Source organism: Scyliorhinus torazame, chromosome 5 (assembly GCF_047496885.1).
Source record: "Scyliorhinus torazame isolate Kashiwa2021f chromosome 5, sScyTor2.1, whole genome shotgun sequence".
In the NCBI taxonomy this organism is placed as follows: Eukaryota; Metazoa; Chordata; class Chondrichthyes; order Carcharhiniformes; family Scyliorhinidae; genus Scyliorhinus; species Scyliorhinus torazame.
The window spans coordinates 140,814,010-140,840,410 of NC_092711.1; the positions used below are offsets into that span (position 1 = coordinate 140,814,010).

The following is a 26,401-nucleotide window of genomic DNA, read 5'->3' on the forward strand; positions in this document are numbered from 1 at the left end:
ACCAGGACCATAGCTTTTTAAAGTTTTAAGACAGTGCGGCAAGATCGATTCGTCCCAGGAGCGATAATAAAATAAATACGGCTTGGTTATTTTATAAACAAACCTTTTTAAAACAAAACAAAAGAGAATGATATTTAAACTTCAACCCTAACACTAAACGATTACATGTACTTTCTTAACCTTAACGGACTAGTTCCCATTAAACATCACTTTACGTGAACAAGCAGTTCTCATTCCACTTGCACAAACAGGCAAAGGCAATACTTGCACTTAACAAAACAACATTTCTTCTGTTATGGAGTTTCTTCATAACCCTTTTGAAATGAAATGAAAATCGCTTATTGTCACAAGTAGGCTTCAATGAAGTTGCTGTGAAAAGCCCCTAGTGGCCACATTCCGGCACCTGTTTGGGGAGGCTGGTATGGGAATTGAACCGTGCTGCTGGCCTGTTTCAAAAGCCAGCGATTTAGCCCAGTGTGCTAAACCAGCCCCTTTCCAAAGCCTGGTGGCAACTTCCATAACAATAATAACAATCTTTATTAGTGTCACAAGTAGGCTTACATCCACACTGCAATGAAGTTACTGTGAAAAACCTCTCTCGTTCTATTTCCCAAACTTCTGCCTGCACCTGTTCAAAACACTATTCCTTCCCTCTCTCTCTCTCTCTAACTCCACCCAACCTCTTAAACAAGGGTTTTCTGGGGTTTCCAGACTTGAACTTATCATTGTTATTTTGGCTGATTTGATGGCCCATTCCCATTTATACAAAAGAACAGAGCCATGCTATTGATATGCAACTAATCTCCCATTGACGAACAAAGAGGCCATTAGACTCAGTAATGGGGTAATAGCTGGTCAGACAGCAATGTCCCAAAGAACAATGGATCTGGGGCATTTAGTCCCACTAATGAGTTTAAGTCTGACTGGAACAATGCAACTTAACCAGGTGTGGGTGCATCCCTCGGACTCTGTGCAGGCAGGTTTTTTTCCCTCAGTCTGTTCAACCCCTAAATTGCCTGCTACATTGGGGTCTCATTTCTGAACCTAATTTCCTAATATCCCCCTCGCGTGACAGATGAGAAAGTTGGTTTCTCTATCTCGCTTCTCCGAGCAGAGATCAGTTGAGAGCTGCTTGCTGCTCTGTGACCTGACTACATCTGCCTTCAACTGCTACTAGCTTTCAGCTACAAACTAAAGAACAAAAGAAAGCTGTTTGCTACCTTACGGGGCTTCTCTGGTTGCTATGCTACTATCTTTTCTTCATGTGGAGCTCTCTAAACACAATAGTGTCTCAGCTGAGATTGAAGCTAACCCCACATACATACAGCCTTTAAAATCTAACTGCAGCTGTCTTCCAGACATAGAAACATTAAATTCAACCTACCTGAAACTATGCCTTGTTACTAATGTTCACCCATACAAATATAAATTCCTCAAAAGGTCCTATTGTTTCTTAACACTCCCACTCTCAAAGGACATCAGCCCACTGGAGGCAAAGTTGTGAGACCGGCCAGTCCAGCAGAAAGAAACCCTCCGACCCTCCAACTTCACCAAGTGTCAGAATGAACATGGTTCAGTCCTGGATGTGATTAACAGCAGCAATAACAGCAGAGTCCAACCCCTGTCATCACTTGTGAACTCGCTGGTGTCTCAGCAGGTGGAATGACCGAGTGAATCCCTTTCCACACACAACGCAGATGAACGGCCTCTCCCCAGTATGGACTCGTTGGTGTATCTTCAGGTTGGAAGAACGACTGAATCCCTTCCCACACACAGAGCAGGTGAATGGCCACTCCCCGGTGTGAACTCGCTGATGTGTCCGCAGTGTGGAAGACGTTTTAAACCTCTTTTTGCAGTAAGAGCAGCTGAACGGTCTCTCCTCAGTGTGAATGCGCTGGTGGGACATCAGATCCTGAGAGCTTTTGAAGCCACTACCACACTCTGAGCATTTAAAGGGCCTCTCATTGGTGTGAGTGACTTTGTGTCTCAGCAGGGTCGATGAATCACCAAATCCCTTCCCACAATCGGTGCAGGTGAATGGTCTCTCTCCAGTGTGAACTCGCTGGTGTCTTCGCAGTGTTGATGACCTTCTAAACCTCTTTGTGCAGTGAGAGCAGCTGAACGGTCTCTCCTCAGTGTGAATGCGCTGGTGGTCCATCAAATCCTGAGAGCTTTTGAAGCCACTCTCACACTCAGAGCATTTGAAGGGTCTCTCATCGCTGTGAGTCACTTTGTGTCTCTGAAAACTGGATAAGTGAGCAAACCGGTGTCCACACACGGTGCAGGTGAATGGCCTGTCCCCAGTGTGAACTCGCTGGTGTGTCAGCAAATGGGATGAAGTACTGAATCCCTTACCACATGTGGAGCAGGTGAACGGTCCATCCCCAGTGTGAACTCTCCGGTGTGTCCGCAGATTGGATAACTGCGTGAATCCCTTCCCACACTCAGTGCAGGTGAACGGCCTCTCCCTGGCGTGAATTCGCTGGTGTATCCGCAGGGTGGATGAATCACTGAATCCCTTCCCACACGCAGAGCAGGTGAATGGTCTCTCTCCAGTGTGACTGCGTCGATGAGTTTCCAGCACGGATGGGGATCTGAATCCTCTCCCACAGTCCCCACATTTCCACGATGTCTCCATGGTACAGGTATCCTTCTCTTGATCCAGGGTTGATGATCAGTAGCAGTCTCGACTACACACAGAACACGTGTACGGTCTCGCCCCGCTGTGAATGGTGTGATGATTTTTCAGGCTGTCTAACTGGATAAAGCTCTTTCTATGGTGGTTGTACACTCTCACTCGGGTGTGTATGTGTCTCGGTGCTTTCCCAGTCACATTGATATGTAAAGTCTTCTGAGGCCGACAGAACAACAAAACATTTTCTCCTTCCCAGTTGAAATGCCGATGATATTCAGGTCCCTATGACTTGAATGATTCTGTCAGATGTTGACAGGACGATTGGTTTCCGATTTCTGTCTGTAAATCCTCACCTTTTAATATCCTGGAAAATGAGTTTACAAAAATCATCATTGTCAGTACAGGATAGAAATTCAGAACAGATAATTCTAGTTTCTCTGGAACATTCTTTCCTCTCTTAGTCCCCAAAAGCTCTAAATCTCCATCCCCCACACTCTCCCTCCATTCTCACTCTGCTGTATCTAATATTCACCCTCCCAATTCTCCTGAAGGTGTGATTCAGGCTGATTGACAGATCCATGCTCACTGCTTCCTGTCCTGGACACAGAGACCTGAAAATCTTCGTGCAGGCTGCCAGCCTAATGGAATTATGATCATATTACTGGACCAAAAAGTGTTTAATGTGTAGGATTTTTCAGTTAGTTAACATACAGGGGGGGTTGTTATTGATCATGATCTCGAACTTGGTGCCAATGAGATTAGTCCAGCAGAGATAATCAATAATTTCTAAATTAAATTTGATGGGTGCTGCAGGGTTACAAAACGGGACCTACCCCCTGGGGAAACCAGCCTTTAATTGTGAACATTGGGAAAGAGACCATCCTTTTAGCCAGACAAATAAATGTGTCAAGCTGAGGGAGCAAAGGATGTCAATGTCTTTGAGAGAGAGAGAGAGAGACCTGGGCCAAGCTTTGCAGAGTCTGCACCCTCCCTGGATTCACTTCCTTTCCCTTCAGTTGCTGCAAGTGACCAATTGAAGGTGAGAATGAGAAAAGAAATGGAAAGGGGGAGAAAAGAAAGTGTTTTACTCACAGATGTTGAAGCCAGGAGCACGTTTCAGTCTGTGTGAAGCTCAATCTTCATTCACACAAAGACCGCGCTGTGATTGCCTGGAGGACCAGAGTCTTTCCGGTCCTCCAGCTCTTCTTATTGGTCAATATCTTAGCAGGAAGTTCAGGGGCGGGCTCTGCTTTGCAAATGCGCAGATTCCGCTCTCCCTTGGACATGCGCATTCCCGGCCTTCGCCCGCGCGGCGGGTTGCGCAGGTTCGTTCGCACCGGAGATTGTGGAAACAGCAGCCGCCATGACTCATCCGGAGCCCAGTCTCCAAACTCCTGGGACTGGGACAGGGGGCGGCAGTGACGTCACAAAGCACATCTGGGTGGTCACTGGATTGGATTGTGACGTACCCCTTCGCAAAACAGTTTGTTACCTTCAGGTGGAAAGATTTAGACACCTGGGTGGCACATTGGGGAGGGCAACAGGTGGGAGTGAAACTGAACCCGAGACTCAGCACCTTCAGGGGAGGAGAACTGGGGGAAAGCAGGAGGAGGAATGCTGGTGGGAGGACAGGAGACAGAATTATCTGTTCCAAATTTCTATCCTGTACTGACAGTGATGACGTTTGTAAACTCATTTATCAGATGGGTGGATTTGAAGACAGAAATTGCAAACCAAGCACCTCCTTGTAATCTGACAGATTCACTTAATTCATCAAAATCTGAATATCATTAACCATTGAATCTAGAAGGAGAAGTTATGATCTGTCAGCTTTAAAATAATTTAAATATTACTTTCACTGGAAAAGTAATGGGGCAGCACGGCAGCATTGTGGTTAGCACCATTGCTTCACAGCTCCAGGGTCCCAGGTTCAATTCCCGGCTTGGGTCACTGTCTGTGCGGAGTTTGCACATCCTCCCCGTGTGTGCGTGGGTTTCCTCCGGGTGCTCCGGTTTCCTCCCCCAAGATGTGCAGGTTAGGTGGATTGGCCATGATAAATTGCCCTTAGTGTCCAAAATTGCCCTTGGTGTTGGGTGGGGTTACTGGGTTATGGGAATAGGGTGGAGGTGTTGACCTTGGGTAGGTTGCTCTTTCCAAGAGCTGGTGCAGACTCGATGGGCTGAATGGCCTCCTTCTGCCCTGTAAATTCTATGATAATTCTATGAAAAGCACAAGGACACACTCATCCAAGTGAGTGTTCCACTGCACTGACTGTGTAAAGCCTGATATATTATCAGAACATTCACATTGAGGAGGAACCTGCCTAATGTTCTGTAGGTGGATGAAACTTCAACTGAGCATTGAACCTGAAGAGACACAAGGACACACACCAACGGAGGAACAATCATCAATGTCCCCGTTAATTTTAATGTTAATTGGGAGAATCAGATTCGCAAAAGTAGCCTGAAAAATGGTTTCATATTCTTATCGGAACAATTTCTTAGAGCCGTACATTACAGAGCCAACCAGAGAGCGGACTATCCTCGTCCTGGCAATAGACAACAAGACAGGATTATTCAATAACCTCATAGTGGTGGAGCCTCAAATTCACAGTGATCATAATATAATAGAACTCCACATTCAATTTGAAGGTGAGAAATGCTGGTCTAAGGGAGGCACAGTGGTTAGCACTGCTGCGTCAAGGCGCTGAGGACCTGGGATCGATCCCGGCCCTGGGTCACTGTATGTGTGGAGTCTGTGTGGGTCTCACTCCCACAACCCAAAGGTGTGCAGGGTAGGTGGATTGGCCACGTTAAATTGCCTTTTAATTGGAAAAAAATAATTGGATACTCGATATTTTCAAAAAAATGCTGGTCTAAGACCAGTGTTTTAAAACTAAATAAAGATAACTCTGAAGGGTATGAAGGGAGAGCTGGCTAAAGTGAACTTGGGAAACTAGGTTAAAAGTTGGGAGATCAGTATGGAAGTGGATGACTTTGACTAACTCTCAGCAAAGATTTATCCCAGTGAGAAGAAAGGCTCTTTGAGAAGAATGCATCATCCATGGTTAAATAAGGAAGTCAAGGATTAATTCAATTGAAACAAACACTGTCCAAATCTGCAACGGTTAGTGTTTGTTCAAAGGTTGGACAGATTTTAAGACCTAGCAAAGAATGATCTAAAAGATAATAAAGAAGCAGAAATTAGATTTTGAGGATAAACATTCTCGGACCATAAAAGTAGATAGTAAAGGTTTCTGCAAGTATTTGAAGAGGAAAAGAGTGATTAAATCCAGGTTGGTCCTCTTGAGAGTGAGCCTGGGGAATTGATCATGGAAAACAAAGAAATGACAGGCTTTAAACAGGTATTTTGTGTCTTATCGTCACGGTAGCAGACTGAGAACAATTCACAAAGATAATTGAAAATCACGAGATGATAGGGAGGGAGGAACATAGAACAATCATCAGAGAAAAGATGCCAGGAAAACTATTGGACCAAAAGACTGACAGGCTCCCAGGACCGGGTGACCTGCATCCTTAGGTTTTAAAAAAAGTGGTGGCAAAGAGAGTAGATGCATCGGTTTGAATTCCACAGAATTCCTTAGATTCTGAAAACGTCCCAGTGGATTGGAAAATAGAGAATGTAACACCTCTATTCCAGAAAGGAAGGAGGCAGAAAGCAGGAAACAGTAGGCCAGATAGCCTAACATGTGTGATAGGGAAAGTGCGAGAATCCATTATTAAGGAGGTTACAGCAGATTACTTAGAAAATGTAAACATGATTACTGTTTATTTATAACTAGGTCTATCATAAAATATGCAGTAAATTCAACTGGTTAACGACAAGTTAATACCTAACCTGCCCCACCCTCTATGTATATATATATATATATATATATATAAACATATATACACACACACAAGATAGACAAACACAGGGTGTGGAAAGGGGTAAAAAAAATCAAACGTGGAGGGTTAGGTGGATTGGCCATGATTAATTGCACTTTGAGTCCAAAACAAAAAGGTTAGGTGGGGTTACTGGGTTACGGCCATAGGTTGGAGGTGTGGGCTTAAGTGGGGTGCTTTTTCCAAGGGCCGGTTCAAATTTGATGGGCTCCTTCTGCACTGTAAATTCAATTATTCTATGATCGTCTCTTTTCTTGCACGTGGTTACTTTCAGCAATAAGAACCATTCTTTGTTTTACAGCTTCTACCTCCTCGTTGGAGTTTTTGTAATCACAACTCATCTCCATTTAGCAACACAGACTGGAACAGCTTGTGTTCTCCGGATTCCAATTGTTCTTCTTTACTTTCAGAATCAGAGGATAACGCTTTTGTTGGTCCATGCGCTCTCTGTTTTTTGTTACCAGATGTGGTGACAGAATCACGACATTGGCCTCCATCCATCTTCCTCTTAGTTTTAAAAGATATTGATGACTGATTATTTCATCTCCTTTGCCATTTGCTCCCTTTAAGAGGCACTGTGGATCTTTAAAAGAATATGGGTTAACCAGCTGTTCCGCTTTACAGTCCTCGTCCTGACTAACTGATGCCGTGCTATCATGGTCCCCCCATCTTATCCCCCCCCCTTTCCTTACCTTTTCTCCCCTTTACTTCCCCCTTCCCCTCCCCTCACATCTACATCTGTCACAGTTTACCCTCTGATGTCAGTTGCTCTGCTGTTTGGCCTTTCGCGCCTTTTGTTCTCTCTGGGGACTGCCATTAGTACTCTGTTTCCTTGCTTTCTGTGGCTGTTAGCACTCTGTTCCCTTGGTTTCTGTGGCTATGACTCATCTTTCATTCCCCCACCCCACAGTATAAATATTTCCCACTTTCTATGTCTTTTAGCTTTAACAAAGGGTCATCTGGACTCAAGCTTTCACTCTTTTCTCTCCCTACAGATGCTGCCAGACCTGCTGAGATTTTCCAGCATTTTCTCTTTGGTTTCTCCGTGCTATCATGTATACTTTGCTTCAAAGGAGGCATGCTGTGGGAAATATTTCCCCTGAAGGGGATGGCAATGGATTTACAGCAAGGGGCTGTAACAAATCACTTTCTTCCTCCAATTTCCTGCCTTCATTCCTAGCTTTGGAAGAATTACTTGCTCAAGATCAGTTAGTGACAGGTCTATTCGGTAATAGCTGTTCATCATCACTTCGTAATCAGAAGCAAAATTGAATTTGGTACTCTCGTCTGCCTCTTCATCACTGTCACTACTATTAAATTCAAACTCCTCTTTCCTATGGTCACCTTCAGTCTTAGAATTCTGAGAATCCGGTTCACTACCATTGTCATTTGATCTGTGATTAACATCTTTCAACATTTTTTTTTGGAGTAATTTAATGCCCAATGAGTTTTCTTATTTCCCACATGCCCTACCGTTGGTATTTAATGTGATAACTGCAATAATTCTCTCAGACCCTCTGTTATCATGGATGAATCTACAACCGTCATTCCTGCCAAATCATTCCCCAAAAGTAAATCTACTCCGTCCACTGGGAATTTCGTAGCCAGCCCAACATCTACTGGACCTGACACTAGATCACACTCCAATTGTACTTTATACAATGGGACTGGAATACAATCTCCACTTTTCCCATTCACTAATTCCTCAGCTTTCATTGAGCTCTGAAAGAAAAACCAAATCTTTCTCCAGTAATAGGGTTTGAGTAGCCCCTGTATCCCTTAAGGTTGTTATGGGATTGGCTACAGGTTGGACAGGTAAAGTCACAGTGTTGGTGTCTTAAGAAAAGTAGTGGAAAAACAGACTCGGTAAAACAGGATAAGCCGGTGGGTTTTATTAAAGTGGGAGGAAAAAACATTGTCCCAGTGGAAAAGTGCAACAGAGTGTAGAGCCTATTGAGAGGTTGGTGGATAAGCAGGTAACAGAACTTTTTAAGGATTTTATTTGTGAGGGTAAGGTTTACTTGTGTTACAAGGTGGAGTAGGTAAGGAGATTCAGATCTTAAGGGATACGGGAGCAAGTCAATCTTTAACGGTGAGAAATAGTTTGGAAGGAGTTTTGCCAGAAAAGGTGGTAATATGTGGAATTTGTGGTGAGAGCAGTGGTGTGCCACTATGTAAGGTACGGTTAGGGTTCCTGGAGCAGGCCGCAGGCTGCAGGGTTGCTGGGAGAGGTGAGTGCATATTTAAAAGAGACTTCAGTTCCTGGAGCAGGCTGCAGGGTTGCTGGGAGAGGTGAGTGCATATTTAAAAGAGACTTCAGTTCCTGGAGCAGGCCACAGGCTGCAGGGTTGCTGGGAGAGGTGAGTGCATATTTAAAAGAGACTTCAGTTCCTGGAGCAGGCCACAAGCTGCAGGGTTGCTGGGAGAGGTGAATGCATATTTAAAAGAGACTTCAGTTCCTGGAGCAGGCCACAGGCTGCAGGGTTGCTGGGAGAGGTGAGTGCATATTTAAAAGAGACTTCAGTTCCTGGAGCAGGCCACAGGCTGCAGGGTTGCTGGGAGAGGTGAGTGCATATTTAAAAGAGACTTCAGTTCCTGGAGCAGGCCACAAGCTGCAGGGTTGCTGGGAGAGGTGAGTGCATATTTAAAAGAGACTTCAGTTCCTGGAGCAGGCCACAAGCTGCAGGGTTGCTGGGAGAGGTGAGTGCATATTTAAAAGAGACTTCAGTTCCTGGAGCAGGCTGCAGGGTTGCTGGGAGAGGTGAGTGCATATTTAAAAGAGACTTCAGTTCCTGGAGCAGGCCACAGGCTGCAGGGTTGCTGGGAGAGGTGAGTGCATATTTAAAAGAGACTTCAGTTCCTGGAGCGGGCCTATTGGCTCATTGGAAATCAGGCAGGGTACAAAAGGTGTGGCAGGAGTGCCTTTAGACATGGAGTGCTGATTGGAACAGAGTGCATCTGAGTTTAGGTGAGTGACTGAGTTCGGGTGAGTGGCGAGAGAGGGCTGTGTTTTTGTTGGTGTTCGGGTTTATCCTTGAGGTTCGAAAAAAAAAAAATGTTTTTTAATTATTTAAATTAATTAACTAGTTGAATATGGCTGGACAGGTGATGTGCTGTTGCTGTATGATGATGGAACTGGTGGATCCCATTGAGACCGTCAGTGACCACATCTGCAGCAAGTGTTGGCTGCTCGAGGAACTTCGGCTCAGAATTGATGAGCTGGAGACCGAGCTGCACACACTGCGGCACATCAGGGAGGGGGAAAATTACCTGGACGCTTTGTTTCAGGAGGCAGTCACACCCGGTAGAATAAGTTCTGTTAATTCGGACAGTGGTCAGGGAGAGTGGTGTGACTGCAAGGGAGGCAGGTAGGGGGATCCCGAGTTTAGGAGTTGAGGAGCCTCAGCCCTTGACCAACAGGTATGAGGTACTTGCTCCCTGTGTGGATGAGGAAGAGGGCTGTAGGGAGGATGCGTTGAATGACCACTGCCCCGTGGTACAGGAAGCCATTCAAGAGGGGGGAGCAAAAAGACAAGTGGTAGTTGTAGGGGATTCTATAATTAGGGGGATTGATGGCATCCTTTGTAAGCCAGATCGTGAGTCCCGCATGGTATGTTGCCTGCCCGGCGCCAGGGTGAGGGACATCTCTGATCGACTTGAAAGGATTTTGGAGAGGGAGGGGGAGGATCCAGTTGTTGTGGTCCACGTTGGGACTAACAACGTAGGTAAGACTAGGAAAGAGGACCTGTTTGGGGATTATCAAACACTAGGGACTAAATTAAAGAACAGGTCCTCCAGGGTTATAATCTCTGGATTACTACCCGAGCCACGTGCCAATTGGCATAGGGTTGAGAAAATTAGGGAAGTTAACACGTGGTTAAAGGAGGGTGCGGGAAAGAGGGATTCCATTTCATGGGGCATTGGCATCAGTACTGGGGCAGGAGGGACCTGTACCATTGGGACGGTCTTCACCTGAACCATTCTGGGACCAGTGTTCTAGCGAATAGGATAAATCGGTTGGTCACAAGGACTTTAAACTAGCAAGTTGGGGGGAAGGGAAGGGTAAAGCTATGGACAGTATAATGGTTAATGGAGAGCAAGGCAGCAGGTTACGTGACAGGCTATTATGTAGAGATATGGGTTCAAAGACAAGGAAAATTAGGAGAAAGGGTAAGAGGAAAAATTATTTGCGAAAAGTTACTGATCAAGGTGTTAGGATTCATAACAAAGACATAAAAAACAGCATAAGTGTACTTTACCTGAATGCTCGTAGTATACGGAATAAGGTGAATGAGTTGATGGCGCAAATCATCGTGAATGACTATGATTTAGTGGCCATTACTGAAACATGGTTAAAAGATGGTCATGACTGGGAGTTAAATATCCAAGGGTATCAGACTATACGAAAGGATAGAATGGACGGTAAGGGCGGTGGTGTAGCTTTGTTGTTTAAGGATGGCATCCGGGCAATAGTAAGGGATGATATTGGTGCTATGGAGGACAAGGTTGAATCAATTTGGGTGGAAATCAGGAATAGTAAGGCGAAAAGGTCACTGATAGGAGTAGTCTATAGGCCACCAAATAGTAACAGGATGGGAGGGCAGGTAATAAGCAAAGAAATAACGGATGCATGTAGAAACAGCGGTTATCATGGGAGATTTTAATCTGCATGTCGATTGGTTTAACCAGGTTGGTAAAGGCAGCCTTGAGGAGGAGTTTATAGAATGTGTCCGGGATAATTTCCTGGAACAGTATGTAATGGAACCTACAAGGGAACAAGCGGTCCTAGATCTGGTCCTGTGTAATGAGGCAGGATTGATTAATGATTTCATTGTTCGGGATCCTCTTGGAAGGAGCGACCACAATATGGTGGAATTTAAAATACAGTTGGAGGATGACAAGGTAAAATCAAACACTAGTGTTTTGTGCTTAAACAAAGGCGATTACAATGGGATGAGAGAAGAACTAGCTAAGGTAGACTGGGAGCAAAGACTTCATGGTGAAGCAGTTGAGGAACAGTGGAGAACCTTCCGAGCGATCTTTCACAGTGTTCAGGAAAGGTTCATACCGACAAAAAAGAAAGACGGTAGAAAGAGAAAAAATCGACCGTGGATATCGAAGGAGGTGAGGGAGAGTATCAAATTGAAGGAAAAAACATACAAAGTGGCAAAAATGAGTGGGAGACTAGAGGACTGGGAAGTCTTTAGGGGAGAACAGAAAGCTACTAAAAAAGCTATAAAGAAGAGTAAGGTAGACTATGAAAGTAAACTTGCTCAGAACATAAAAGCAGACAGTAAAAGCTTCTACAAATATATAAGACAAAAAAGAGTGGCTAAGGTAAATATTGGTCCTTTGGAAGATGAGAAGGGAGATTTAATAATAGGAGACGGGGAAATGGCTGAGGAGCTGAACAGGTTTTTTGGGTCAGTCTTCACAGTGGAAGACACAAATAACATGCCAGTGACTGATGGAAATAAAGATATGATAGGTGAGGACCTTGAGATGATTGTAATCACTAAGGAGGCAGTATTGGGCAAGCTAATGGGGCTAAAGGTAGACAAGTCTCCTGGCCCCGATGGGATGCATCCCAGAGTGTTAAAAGAGATGGCTAGGGAAATTGTAAACGCACCAGTGATAATTTATCAAAATTCACTAGACTCTGGGGTGGTCCCAGAGGATTGGAAAGTAGCAAACGTGACACCACTGTTTAAAAAAGGAGGTCGGCAGAAAGCGGGTAATTATAGGCTGGTAAGCTTAACTTCGGTTGTAGGGAAAATGCTGGAATCTATCATTAAGGAGGAAATAGCGGGGCACCTGGAGGGAAATTGTCCCATTGGGCAGACGCAGCATGGGTTCATAAAGTGTAGGTCGTGTCTGACTAATTTGGTAGAATTTTTTGAGGACGTTATCAGTGCAGTAGATAACGGGGAGACAATGGATGTGGTATATCTGGATTTCCAAAAAGCTTTTGACAAGGTGCCACACAAAAGGTTGCTGCATAAACTAAAGATGCATGGCATTGAGGGTAAAGTGGTAGCATGGGTAGAGGATTGGTTAACTAACAGAGAGCAGAGAGTGGTGATAAATGGATGTTTCTCTGGTTGGCAACCTGTAACTAGTGTGGTCCCTCAAGGATCAGTGTTGGGCCCGCAGTTCTTCACAATTTACATAGATGATTTGGAGTTGGGGACCAAGTGCAATGTGGCAAAGTTTGCAGACGACACTAAGATGAGTGGTAAAGCAAAAAGTGCCGAGGATACCGGAAGTCTGCAGAAGGATTTGGATAGGTTAGGTGAATGGGCTAGGGTCTGGCAGATGGAATTCAATGTTGCCAAGTGTGAGGCTATCCATTTTGGGAGGAATAACAGCAGAATGGATTATTATTTAAACGGTAAGATGTTAAAACATGCTGCTGTGCAGAGGGACCTGGGTGTGCTGGTGCACGAGTCGCAAAAAGTTGGTGTGCAGGTGCAACAGGTGATTAAGAAGGCTAATCGAGTTTTGTCTTTCATTGCTAGAGGGATGGAGTTCAAGACTAGGGAGGTTATGCTGCGATTGTATAGGGTGTTGGTGAGGCCACATCTGGAGTATTGTGTTCAGTTTTGGTCTCCTTACCTGAGAGAGGACATATTGGCACTGGAGGGAGTGCAGAAGAGATTCACTAGGTTGATCCCAGAGTTGAGGGGATTAGATTATGACGAGAGGTTGAGTAGACTGGGACTGTACTCATTGGAGTTTAGAAGGATGCGGGGGGGATCTTATTGAAACATATAAAATTATTTTTCTTAAAAATGTTTCATTGAAATTTTTTCGAACAAAATTTTTTCCCCTTACAGAACAAACATAACAGTAAAGAAAGTTTAACAATAAACAAATGGCTAATCAACATAGTCATTTAACATAAACTAAAACTTCCACCCCCCCCCCCCCCTCCCCCCTGGGTTGCTGCTGCTGGTCATCTGTCTTCCCTCTAACGTTCCTCTCGGTAGTCGAGGAATGGCTGCCACCGCCTGGTGAACCCTTGAGCCGATCCTCTCAGGGCAAACTTTATCCGCTCCAGTTTTATGAACCCCGCATTATCGTTTACCCAGGCCTCCAGTCCGGGGGGGTTTCGCCTCCTTCCACATGAGTAGAATCCTACGCCGGGCTACTAGGGACGCAAAGGCCACAATGTCGGCCTCTTTCGCCTCCTGCACTCCCGGCTCATCCGCAACTCCAAATAGAGCTAGCCCCCAGCCTGGTTTGACCCGGGCCTTCACCACCTTAGAAATCACTCCCGTCACTCCCTTCCAATACCCCTCCAGTGCTGGGCACAACCAAAACATATGTGCGTGGTTTGCCGGGCTTCCGCCGCACCTCCCACACTTGTCCTCCACTCCAAAGAACCTGCTCAGTCTTGCTCCCGTTATGTGTGCTCTATGTAGCACCTTGAATTGAATCAGGCTAAGCCTGGCGCATGAGGAAGAGGAGTTTACCCTGCTTAGGGCATCAGCCCACATACCTTCCTCTATCTCCTCCTCTAGCTCTTCTTCCCACTTTCCTTTTAGTTCGCCCAACTCCTCCCCCTCTTCCCTCATCTCTCGGTATATCTCTGACACCTTGCCCTCTCCGACCCACACCCCCGAAAGCACTCTATCCTGAATCCCCTGTACCGGGAGCAGCGGAAATTCCCTCACCTGTTGTCTAGTGAACGCCCTCACCTGCATATATCTAAGGAAGTTTCCCCGGGGCAACTTATACTTTTCCTCCAATGCTCCCAAGCTCGCAAACGTCCCATCTATAAATAAATCTCCCACCCTCCTAATTCCCAACTGGTGCCAGCTCTGAAATCCTCCATCCATTCTTCTTGGGGCAAACCTATGGTTGTTCCTGATTGGGGACCCCACCAGGGCTCCCCGCACACCTCTCTGTCGCCTCCATTGTCCCCAGATATTCAATGTTGCCTCCACCACCGGGTTCGTGGTAAACATTTTTGGTGAGAACGGTAGCGGCGCCATCACCAGCGCCTCTAAGCTCGTCCCTTTACAGGACTTTCTCTCCAGTCTTTTCCACGCCGCTCCCTCTCCCTCCATCATCCATTTACATCGCCACATTGGCGGCCCAATAGTAGTTGCCCAAATTCGGTAGCGCCAATCCTCCTCTGTCCCTGCTATGTTGTAGGAACCCCCTCCTTACCCTCGGGACTTTCCCTGCCCACACGAAGCTCGTGATGCTCCTGTCTATTTTTTTGAAAAAGGTCTTAGTGATTAGTATAGGGAGACATTGAAATACAAATAAGAACCTCGGGAGGACCATCATCTTAATTGCCTGCACTCTGCCCGCCAACGACAGAGGCTGCATGTCCCACCTCTTGAAGTCCTCCTCCATTTGTTCTACCAATCGTGTCAGATTAAGTCTGTGCAAGGTTCCCCAGCTCCTAGCGATCTGAATCCCCAGGTATCGGAAGTTTCTTTCCACTTTCCTTAGAGGTAAGCCTTCTATCTCTCTACTCTGGTCCCCTGGGTGTATCACAAATAGTTCACTCTTCCCCATGTTAAGCCTATATCCCGAGAAATCTCCGAACTCCCTCAACATCTGCATAACCTCTACCATCCCCCCCGTTGGGTCCGACACATACAACAGTAGGTCATCCACGTATAGCGAGACTCGGTGTTCTTCTCCCCCTCTAATCACCCCTCTCCATTTCCTGGAGTCTCTCAACGCCATGGCCAGAGGTTCAATTGCCAACGCGAACAGCAGTGGAGATAGCGGGCATCCCTGTCTTGTTCCCTTATATAATCGGCAATACTCCGATCTTTGCCGACCCGTGACTACACGTTGGGGCCCCATAAAGAAGTTTGAGCCAGCTAATAAACCCGTTCCCGAACTCAAACCTCCTTAACACCTCCCATAAATACTCCTTCTCCACCCTATCAAATGTCTTCTCTGCATCCATTGCCGCCACTATCTCTGCCTCCCCCTCCACTGGGGGCATCATTATCACCCCTAATAGTCGTCGCACGTTAACATTCAGTTGTCTCCCTTTTACGAACCCTGTCTGGTCTTCGTGCACCACCCCCGGGACACAGTCCTCTATCCTCGATGCCAGTACCTTTGCCAGCAATTTGGCGTCTACATTCAATAATGAAATAGGTCTATAGGACCTGCACTGCAACGGATCTTTATCCCTCTTCAAAATTAGCGATATCGTCGCCGCCGACATTGTCGGGGGTAAAGTCCCTCCTTCCCTGGCCTCATTGAACGTCCTCACCAACAACGGGGCCAACAAGTCCACATATTTTCTATAAAATTCCACTGGGAACCCGTCTGGTCCCGGAGCCTTCCCTGCTTGCATGTTCCCCAGCCCCTTAATAACCTCGTTCACCCCAATCGGTGCCCCCAGGCCTTCCACCTCCTGCTCCTCCACCCTCGGGAACCTCAATTGATCCAGGAACTGCCGCATCCCCTCCTCTCCCTCTGGGGGTTGGGACCTATACAGTCCCTCATAAAAGGTCTTGAACACCTCATTTATCTTCCCTGCTCTTCGCACCGTGGCTCCCTTTTCGTCTCTAATTCCGCCTATCTCCCTCGCCGCTGTCCTCTTTCGCAACTGATGAGCCAGCAGGCGACTAGCCTTTTCCCCATATTCATACCTCCTCCCCTGTGCCTTCCTCCACAGCACCTCCGCCTTTCTGGTGGTCAGGAGGTCAAACTCCGTCTGGAGTCGTCTCCTCTCCCTGTACAGTCCCTCCTCCGGGGTCTCTGCAAATTCCCTATCCACCCTTAAAATCTCCCCCAGTAATCTTTCCCTTTCCTTGGCCTCTGTTTTCCCTTTGTGGGCCCCAATGGAGATCAGCTCTCCTCTGACCACCGCTTTTAGTGCTTCCCATACCACTCCCACACGGACCTCCCCGTCGTCATTGACCTCCAGGTATCTCTCAATACACCCCCGCACTCTTCCACACACTCCCTCGTCCGCCATCAATCCCACATCTAATCGCCAGAGTGCTCTCTGCTCCCTTTCCTCTCCTAGTTCCAGGTCCACCCAGTGTGGGGCATGGTCCGAAACCGCTATGGCTGAATACTCAGCTTCTTCCACCCTTGAGATCAACGACCTTCCCAAAACAAAAAAATCTATCCGGGAGTACACTTTATGGACATGGGAGAAGAAGGAGAACTCCCTGGCCCTCGGTCTAAGAAATCGCCATGGATCCACTCCCCCCATTTGGTCCATAAACCCCTTGAGCACCTTGGCCGCTGCCAGCCTTCTTCCGGTCTTTGAGCTGGATCTATCTAGCCCTGGGTCCAGCACGGTATTGAAGTCCCCTCCTAAAATCAAATTTCCTGCCTCCAGGTCCGGTATACGACTCAGCATCCGTCTCATAAATCCCGCATCGTCCCAATTTGGGGCATACACATTAACCAACACGATCTCCATTCCCTCCAGCCTGCCACTCACCATTACATATCTACCTCCGCTATCTGCTACGATGTTCTTTGCTTCAAATGCTACCCGTTTCCCCACCAATATGGCCACCCCTCTATTCTTTGCATCTAGTCCTGAGTGGAACACCTGTCCCACCCATCCTTTCCTTAACCTAACTTGGTCCGCCACCTTCAGGTGCGTCTCTTGGAGCATAGCCACGTCTGCCCTTAGTCCTTTCAAATGCGCGAGCACTCGGGCCCTTTTAATCGGTCCGTTCAGGCCTCTCACGTTCCACGTGATCAGCCTCACTAGGGGGCTACCTGCCCCCCCTCCCGTGTCGACTAGCCATCACCTTCTCTAGGCCAGTCCCATATCCCGCCTCCGCGCTCCCACTCGCTCCCCAAGCGTCGCATTCCATCCCCGTCCACCCACTCTTTAGCCATTTCCTTTTGGATTTCCACAGCAGCAACCCAGTTGTCCCCCCCCCCCCCCCCCGCTAGATCCCTTTCTAGCGTGATTGCTCCCCCCATATTACTTCCGTAAGTCAGCTGACTTCAACTGACCCCGGCTACTCCTGCTCACTCCTTGACCCCCCCGTGTGGGGAATTCCCATCCGCCTGTCTTCCCGCCATAATCTTTCTGGCGTGGGAACATCCCTTTATCTGACCCGCCTCTTGTGGCGCAGCTCCCTTTCCCCTCCCCCTCCCATTCCTCATTCTCCGCCTATGTCCCTTCTTTCCCCCCTCACCGGCGCCCACATTTCCTAGTGTCTCCCCCCATCCCAATTTACTTCTCTATATACATCAACCATAACATTAACAATAACATTCCCTGCAGTATCAGTCCCTCAGTTCCGATCCAATTTCTCCTCTTTCATAAAGGTCCATGCTTCTTCCGCCGTATCGAAATAATGGTGTCCCTCCTGGTACGTGACCCATAGTCGTGCCGGCTGCAGCATCCCGAACTTCACCTTTTTGTGTAACACCTCCTTGGCTCGGTTAAAACTCGCCCTCCTTCTCGCCACCTCCGCACTCCAATCCTGGTACACCCGTACCACTGCATTCTCCCATCTGCTACTCCACACCTTTTTAGCCCATCTCAGGACCTCTTCTCTATCTTTAAGGCGGTGAAATTGCACGATTGTCGCCCTGGGTGGTTCTCCCGCTTTTGGTCTACTCGCCGGGATCTGATGTGCCCACTCCAACTCCAAGGGGCCCGCAGGGGCCTCAGCACCCATCAATGAGCTTAGCATCGTACTTACATAAGCTCCACAGTCCGCTCCTTCCACTCCCTCAGGGAGACCCAGTATCCGAAGGTTCTTCCTTCGCGCTCTGTTTTCTAGGGCCTCGATCCTTTCAATACACTTTTTATGGAGTGCCTCGTGCGTCTGTGTTTTGACCGCCAGGCCCAGGATCTCGTCCTCATTGTCCGTCACCTTCTGCTCCACCACGCGGAGCTCTGTCTCCTGGGTCCTTTGTGCCTCCTTGAGCCCCTCAATTGCCTGTAGCATCGGGGTCAGCACCTCCCTCTTTAGTAGCTCCACACACAGTCTCAAAAATTCGTCTTGCTCGGGCCCCCATGTCGCCTGAGCTTTCTCCGCCGCCATCTTGTGTCTTCTCCCTTTCTGTCCCTTTCGTCGACGATTCCTCGCGCTGCAGCCGCCGCCGCCGATATTTTCCTCCTTCGTTGGGGGGGGGACTCCCTACTCACTCACCCCACACCGGGTTGCGTCGCCCAAAAATTTCCAGTTGGGGTTCTTAAAAGAGCCCGAAGGTCCGTCGGAGCTGGAGCCGCCGAAAAGTGCGGCTAGCTAGGCATCACCGCAACCGGAAGTCGAAACATATAAAATTATGAAGGGAATAGATAGGATAGATGCGGGCAGGTTGTTTCCACTGGTCGGGAAAAGCAGAACTAGGGGGCATAGCCTCAAAATAAGGGGAAGTAGATTTAGGACTGGGTTTAGGAGGAACTTCTTCACCCAAAGGGTTGTGAATCTCTGGAATTCCTTGCCCAGTGAAGCAGTTGAGGCTCCTACTTTAAACGTTTTTAAGAAAAAGATAGATACCTTTCTAAAGAATAAAGGGATTCGGGGATATGGTGTACGGGCCGGACAGTGGAGCTGAGTCCACAAAGATCTGCCATGATCTCATTGAATGGCGGAGCAGGCTTGAGGGGCCAGATGGCCTACTCCTGTTCCTAGTTCTTATGTTCTTATGTAGAGAGTCCGGTGAAAAGTGAAGTGGTAGTAGGAGTAAAAATAAAATTACCTTTTTAGGGGTAAGATTTATCCGAGATAATAATATAGCTGGATCACAGGTGGGAGTGCAGCCTACTATGGTTGAAAAGCCAGTGGAAAGTGGAACAACTGAGATGTTGCAAGAAATATATCCGGGAGTGTTTCCTGATTGTGTGGTAACCAGATCACAAAGCCACGGGTTAAGACAGGAGGAAGAGAATTTGAGGAGTACCACTAGGAAGGCTGAGGTTCAGTTGTCAGAAACCATGTTTAATAAGATGGTTGGTAAAAACAAGAGCAGGTGGTGGATGAAGCGGATATTTCTAGTTAAAGCAAGTTGGTTGAATTACAACAGGAAGATTCAGAGATAAAGCAGTTGTATCGGTGGGTTACCGGTGTAGCCACCTGTTGTTACCGGTGGGTTACAGAAAGGAGGCTTTGCAGGTAGCACATGAGGTTCCAGTAGGGGGTCATTTAAGAGCAAGGAAAACTCAAGTAAAAATACAAAAATATTTTTATTGGCCTGGACTGCATAAGGTAGTTGAATTTTGCCGTACATGTCACGTGTCAGGTAATAGGGAAACTTCAGAAGGTAATCAAACTAACACCTTTAACAACTATTCCAGAATTTGAAGACCCTAAAACCAAAAGTGGGAATCTGTACCTGTTGACTGTCATGGATGTGCCTACTAGATTTCCAGAGGCAATTCCATTAGGAAACATTACATCTAAGAAGGTTGCAGAGGAGTTAACCATTTTTTAAACTCGATATGGACTCCCAAAAGAAATTCAATCAGGCCAGGGATCCAAATTTATGTCAAAAGTTATTCAAGGAAGTTATGGATAGCTCAGGAATAAAGCAATTTAACTTAACGGCTTAGCATCCGGGATCACAAGGGGCATTAGAAAGATGGCCAGTTTAGCTCACTTGGCTAGATGGCTGGTTCATACTGCAAAGCAAGGCCAGCAACATGGGTTCAATTCTCGTACCGACTGAGGTTATTCAAGAAGGCCTCGCCTTCTCAACCTTGCCCCTCGCCTGAAGTGGGGTGATCCTCACATTAAATCACCACCAGTCAGCTCTCCCCCTGTTGCTCGTTGTGTCTTTACTTAATTTGCTCTGTTTTGTAACCTTTGCTCTAGAGTCGCCAGGTAACTTTATGATACCACCACGAGGTTCAAGTTAAAGTGCTGATCAATAACTCAATACACCAGTTAGTAAGTTTCAAATCAAAACACATTTATTATACACAGTCAATCACTACTCATGTATAAAACTCTACTTACTAGACTATCTCTAACATTAAGAGGCCTATACTTAGCTTTGGAACTGGCCCACTAGGTCAGGGGAACAAATGGCCTTTTGTTCGATTCTGAGTCTGCAGGCTTCATAGCTGGTAGCTGGGAGTGCCTATCTCGTAGCTTGCGTTGACTGGAGACTTACTTGGTTGGTGCAGCTGCTAGGCAGGACACGGTCAAGGGTTGTTTTGAGCTGCTGACAGGCCCTGCCAAGAAGGATGAATTGAACTTGGGGACTCTATTTTATAGTCCCCAGGGGCTTTGCACCCCTTTGGGCGGACCCCGTACCTGGTTCCAAGTGATTGGACTAAGTTCTGATCACTTGGATCGATTTCTCCAATACCGGAGCTGTTCCCTGATCGCTGGGCGGTTCCCAAGTGTCCGTTGGCCTTCCTTTGTCTTGGCTCCTGCTGGCGCCGAGGAGTCTGGCTTGGCCTTGTTTACCTTAACTGTTTCCAATTGTTCCCGGGGATCGCTCATCAATATGTAGATGGTTGTTAGTTTCAGTGCTGTCTGGGTTCTGCAAGTTCTGATTACAGGAAACTTTGCACCTGCTTGTTTTTCCTGCGCTTGACTGAATTTCCCTGCATTCTTAGCGGATCTCCATTTTAAAGTCGGGAAGTGGCCAACCCAGGTGGCTACACCCCTCAAAGGGGAAAGCAGCTGGGACAATGGCAACTTTACGGTAACCTGGAAAGATGGCATCAAACTCTGAAGATGATGTTCAGACATATAGTCAGGATTATCCAGAGGATTGGGTAAAGGAATTCTATTTGTACTATCTTCAATTCGGGATACACCAAATTAATCAACTAAATTCAGTCCATACGAACTGATTTTTGGTCATGAGGTGAGAGGACCACTTAAATTGATCAAAAAGAAGTTGGTGAGTCAGCGTTTGGAGACTACATTGTTGGACCATGTGTCAAACATTAGGAAGCAATTAACTAGGACTGGTGAGTTGGCTAGGAAATATTTGAAATTGTCACAAAGTGATGAAAAAAGAGGCAAATAAGATGTCAAAACTTTGTAGCTTTGTTCGTGGCGAGAATTACCATTGTTCGGTGAACTATTTTTAAAAATAAACATTTTCATATAATTTACAGTGCAGGAGGCCATTCGGCCCATCGAGTCTGCACCGGCTCTTGGAAAGAGCACCCTACCCAAGGTCAACACCGCCACCCTATCCCCATAACCCAGTAACCCCACCCAACACTAAGGGCAATTTTGGACACCAAGGGCAATTTATCATGGCCAATCCACCTAACCTGCACGTCTTTGGACTGTGGGAGAAAACCGGAGCTCCCGGAGGAAACCCACGCACACACGGGGAGGATGTGCAGACTCCGCACAGACAGTGACCCAAGCCGGAATCGAACCTGGGACCCTGGAGCTGTGAAGCAATTGTGCTATCCACAAGGCTACCGTGCTGCCCCATTGATGTATTTATGGTTTTAGAACAATAACAGAAGAAACAGTGTACACCAGCTAGCTTGGTGGCCCCCGCCCAAGGCGGAGAAATTTCCCCCCCCCCCCCGAGCTCAGACATACAGATGCAAACAAAAACAATCCCAACCCAATTGCCTAAAAGAAAAACAAAGACATCAAGATCCAATATCTAACATTCACACGTCCATCCCCCATCAGTGAAAATTTTAACTCTCACAGCTCATCCGCAGGCCCCAAATCGATACAGAAGGCATTACAAGTAACGTCCAAAAACAAAAACTTTTAAAAACATGAACACTGCAGCAAAGTTCAGTCCAAACATCTCAGCCCTTTCCTTCTAGCGAAGTCCATCGCTTCCTCGGGCGACTCGAAGTAGAAATGTTGCTCTTCGTGAGTGACCCAAAGACGGGCCGGATACAGCAGTCCGAACTTAACCTTCTTCTTCTTAAAAAGGGTTGATTTTATCTGATTTATCTTCTGGCCATGTCCACGCTCAGATCCCGATATATACGCAGGACGCTGTTCTCCCATTTACAGCTCCGTGTCTGCCTGGCCCACCGTAGAATGCACTCCTTATCCAGGTATCCGTGGAATCTCACCACCATTGCTCTCGGGGGATAACCTATACGCGGCTTCCTCGCGAGTGCTCTGTGCGCCCTGTCCACTTCCAAGGGTCGGGTGAACGTCCCCTCCCCCAGTAACTTCTCGAACATGCCCGGTATGTATGCCCCTGCATCTGTTCCTTCGGATCCCTCCGGGAGACCCACGATTCTCAGGTTCTGCCAGTGGGACCTGTTCTCTAGATCCTCCACCTTTTCCTGGAGCCTTTTCTGCTAGCCTCACAGCACCTCCAATTCCACTGCAGCTTGATGTTCCACCTGCTCAGTCAGTGCCTTCTCCACTTTCTGGATCGCCCGGTCTTGAGTATTCAGTCCGAGTTCCAGCCGCACAATCGATTCCTTAAATCGGGTCCAAGCATTCCTGTTTCTGCTTGGCGAAGCCCTCCTGCATAAACTGCATCAACTGCTCCATCGACCGCTGGGTCGTCCAGCCAGAACTCCAGTCGTCTGCCATGCTTTCTCCCGCTGCAGCCTCTGCCCAAGCCGTCTCCGTTCGCCTATTTCTTCCTTTGTGAGCACTCCTGGTGTGCCTCTCCATGCACTGATGTATGATTCCTCGTCACAGTTGCATCCACCATCAATTTTCCACTTCAGATCCGACAAAAAAATCGGGGGGAAAGGTCCAAAGTTCTGACCCGAGCCGGAGCCACCAAATGTGCGACCTACCCCTTCATAGCCGCCACCGGAAGTCCCGTTCGGTGAACTATTAAAAGCAAGATTTATTGGGCCTTATCAAATTGAAAGGAAATTGAGCGAGGTGAATTATTTGATAAGAATGCCAGACAGAAGAAAAACTCACCAGTGTGTCATATTAATATGCTCACAAGGTATTTTGATAGAGAAGGAAAGGAGGAAGTGTGAGTTGTAACGCAGGCAAAAAGATAAATTCAGATGATTCTGAATTTGACATTCCTCAAATTAATATTGAATAATGAGGAAGTATTAAAAGATAGGAACAGATTATTGAGTTCCTTACGGAGGTAAATCCAAATGACCCAAAAGAGTTACAACAGTCACGTGGAGTTGTATGTGGGAATAAATCGGGAAGTACGAAAGTAATTAAGCATGATGTAGATATAGGAAATGCTATTCCCATTAAATAACATCCATACAGGCTCAGTCCTATAAGGTAGCGCAGGTACAAACGGAGTTTGCTGTATTACATAAATGCCAAACAACACTCCTTGACAGAGTTAACGAAGAGCTGAAGGCTAGGGAGCAGCTAGCCTTGGAGCCTCATCAAGCAGAAGGTACCAGTAATGGCGACACAGAAGAGAAAACGAGCTTGGATAGGCAGATTTGGAAGAAAACTGAGATCCAGCTTCAAATCGAACAGGAACTCCAGCACACCAGCAGTTGTCTGCATGAGTGAGAAGAGGAGTGACAACAGCTTCAACAAGAGAGGGAATTAAAATTCCTAACATGGTAATAATAATAATCTTTATTAGTATCACAAGTGGGCTTAGATTAACACTGCAATGAAATTACTGAGAAAATCCTCCAGTTGCCACGCTTTGGCACTTGTTCGGGTACACTGAGGGAGAATTCAGAATGTCCAATTCACCTAACAAGCACGTCTTTTGGGAGGAAACCAGAGCACCTGGAAGAAACACAAGTAGACACGGGGAGAATATGCAGAGTCCACACAGACAGTGACCCAAACCGGGAATCTAAACCCAGCTCCCTGGCACTGTGATGCAACTGTGCTAACCACTGTGCCGCCCTGGTAGGGACACAAGAGGTGATTGTACTAGTATCTGGTCTGGAGGGACAGATGCAGGAATGGGGCTGTCTCACAGTTTACAGAGAATATCGTTTACAGAGAATACTGGATCCGGAGACTGAAGAGCTTGTACAAATGTAGCCAGAATATTCAGCAAACATTTGCATGCAATGACTGTTGGCTTGCACTGTCCAAATGCACCAGCACTTACCAATTAATTTTGGCTTTCCTCAACAGACACAGAATACAAAGCAGCTGATAAATGTGAAGAACTGATGATGAATGCTGCAGCATCGATAGCAACCTGTCTGACCATCAAGTGAAGAATTCTGCCTGGCAACTACATATCAGTGAATTGTTGATGAAGCTTTTCTTATGTAATCTTGGAGGCCTCCTGGGTCTTTGGAAATCTCTCTCGCTCTGAGGAGTGGATAAATTTATGCTAGTGACTGTGACATGTGAGAAGACTAAAAAGGACTAATATCATGTGTATGTTTGCCCTGTTGAAAAATGTAAAATTATACCATCGTATAAGTTGCATGTAACCATAAGAAATGTTTACAGTCAAAAAGTATTTAGAAAAATAAAGCCATCTGCATACATAGCTGGTTCATTCTTTTTAAGGGGAGGTGTGACAATTGGAAGATTTTTAGGAAAATTTGATTATAAATGTATTGGGCAATTTAAGAGATAAAAGTGTGGGTTAGAGTGTGATTCAGTGCAGTGGTCCTGTTTTTATTTCAAAGAAGGATCTTGTTTTGAAGGGCCTGGTTGTTTTTAGTAGCCAGAAGGTGAAATTGACAAAGAATGTGTTTTTCAGTCTGGGCTAATGGACTGTGGTTTGACTGGGAAAGTACTTGTGGATAATTTGTTTTCCAGCTTGGGGAGATGAGGTCATTGCTGGGTGCAACCAAGGAAGGCAGAAAGACATTTTAAAAATCTTTAGAGAGCAGTTTTTGGAGAAAGATTTGGAGCTAAGAGTTGAATTCTGGGTCCACAATTCGCCCACAGTAAGATAGATTGAGAGCTGTATCTTTCTTTTCCTGTTGTTTAATGGGAGATTGAGTAATGTTTAAATGGGTGATTGTAAGCTGTTGCTTTTGGGTGTGAAGATAAAAAGTTTAATATCGTAGCCATAATAAAGTTTTATTTTAAAAATAACCACGCCCTATTTCTTCATGTGATCACTCCTGGAGCGAATCATTCTTTCCGCAGTCTTACAAATAAACTGAAATATTGGGGTTTTAGAACATAGAACATTACAGCGCAGTACAGGCCCTTCGGGCCTCGATGTTGCGCCGACCTGTGAAACCACTCTAAAGCCCGTCTACACTATTCCCTTATCGTCCATATGTCTATCCAATGACCATTTAAATGTCCTTAGTGTTGGCGAGTCCACTACTGTTGCAGGCAGGGCATTCCACACCCTTACTACTCTCTGAGTAAAGAACCTACCTCTGACATCTGTCTTATATCTATCACCCCTCAATTTAAAGCTATGTCCCCTCGTGCTAGACATCACCATCCGAGGAAAAAGGCTCTCACTGTCCACCCTATCCAATCCTCTGATCATCTGGTGTGCCTCAATTAAGTCACCTCTTAACCTTCTTCTCTCGAACGAAAACAGCCTCAAGTCCCTCAGCCTTTCCTCATAAGATCTTCCCTGTATCCTAGCCACTGTTGGGGTCTGGTCTGGGATCGGAATAGTGACCAATGTAATTGGTTGGAGGCCCATTTCCCAGGCTCTCCTCCAGCACCTTCCTGTCTCTCTATTAGTGCGACATCCATGGCAGTTTTCCAACTGGGGCACAGGCCCAGTTATTCTCAGCTATATTCAACCTCACCTCCATCGCCTGGCTGTCATTGTTATGAGCAATAGACACAGAAAGGTGCCTGAGGAGCAAGTGGAAAGTCAAAACTTCTATCTCGAAATCAACACCTCAACATTTGTCAGTCAAATTCATGTTATTTATACTGGAGTTTTTAATTATTAGATTTAGGCATCGGAGGAAAAGGGTGAAGGGTTTTAAGGTACGACTTTTCCTTTCTAACTAGTGTCCGACACGGCTCAGTGGGCAGCACTATCACCTCTGGATCAGAAGGTTAAGACCTGTGGGCAAAAACCAGTT

General features: G+C 46.5%; 1 protein-coding gene and 1 long non-coding RNA gene across 2 annotated transcripts; one reads left to right on the forward strand and one right to left on the reverse strand.

Annotated features, from left to right (window-relative positions):
• Positions 1 to 518: 518 nt before the first annotated feature.
• On the reverse strand, positions 519 to 3,777 carry LOC140419847 (uncharacterized). The gene is made up of 2 exons (XM_072503895.1): positions 3,728 to 3,777; positions 519 to 2,999 (listed from the first exon to the last, which is right to left on the reverse strand). Exon 2 carries the CDS (start codon positions 2,636 to 2,638, stop codon positions 1,628 to 1,630), a length of 1,011 nt encoding a protein of 336 aa, XP_072359996.1. The 5' UTR covers positions 2,639 to 2,999; positions 3,728 to 3,777; the 3' UTR covers positions 519 to 1,627.
• Positions 3,778 to 3,955: 178 nt separating this feature from the next.
• On the forward strand, positions 3,956 to 25,433 carry LOC140419864 (uncharacterized). Its single transcript, XR_011946052.1, has 2 exons — positions 3,956 to 4,133; positions 24,510 to 25,433. It is a non-coding gene; the product is annotated as an uncharacterized lncRNA (long non-coding RNA).
• Positions 25,434 to 26,401: the final 968 nt, after the last annotated feature.

Coding starts and splice junctions, on each gene's coding strand:
- LOC140419847 (XM_072503895.1), bottom strand. CDS start 2,638: ATGGAGACATCGTGGAAATGTGGGGACTGTGGGAGAGGATTCAGATCC.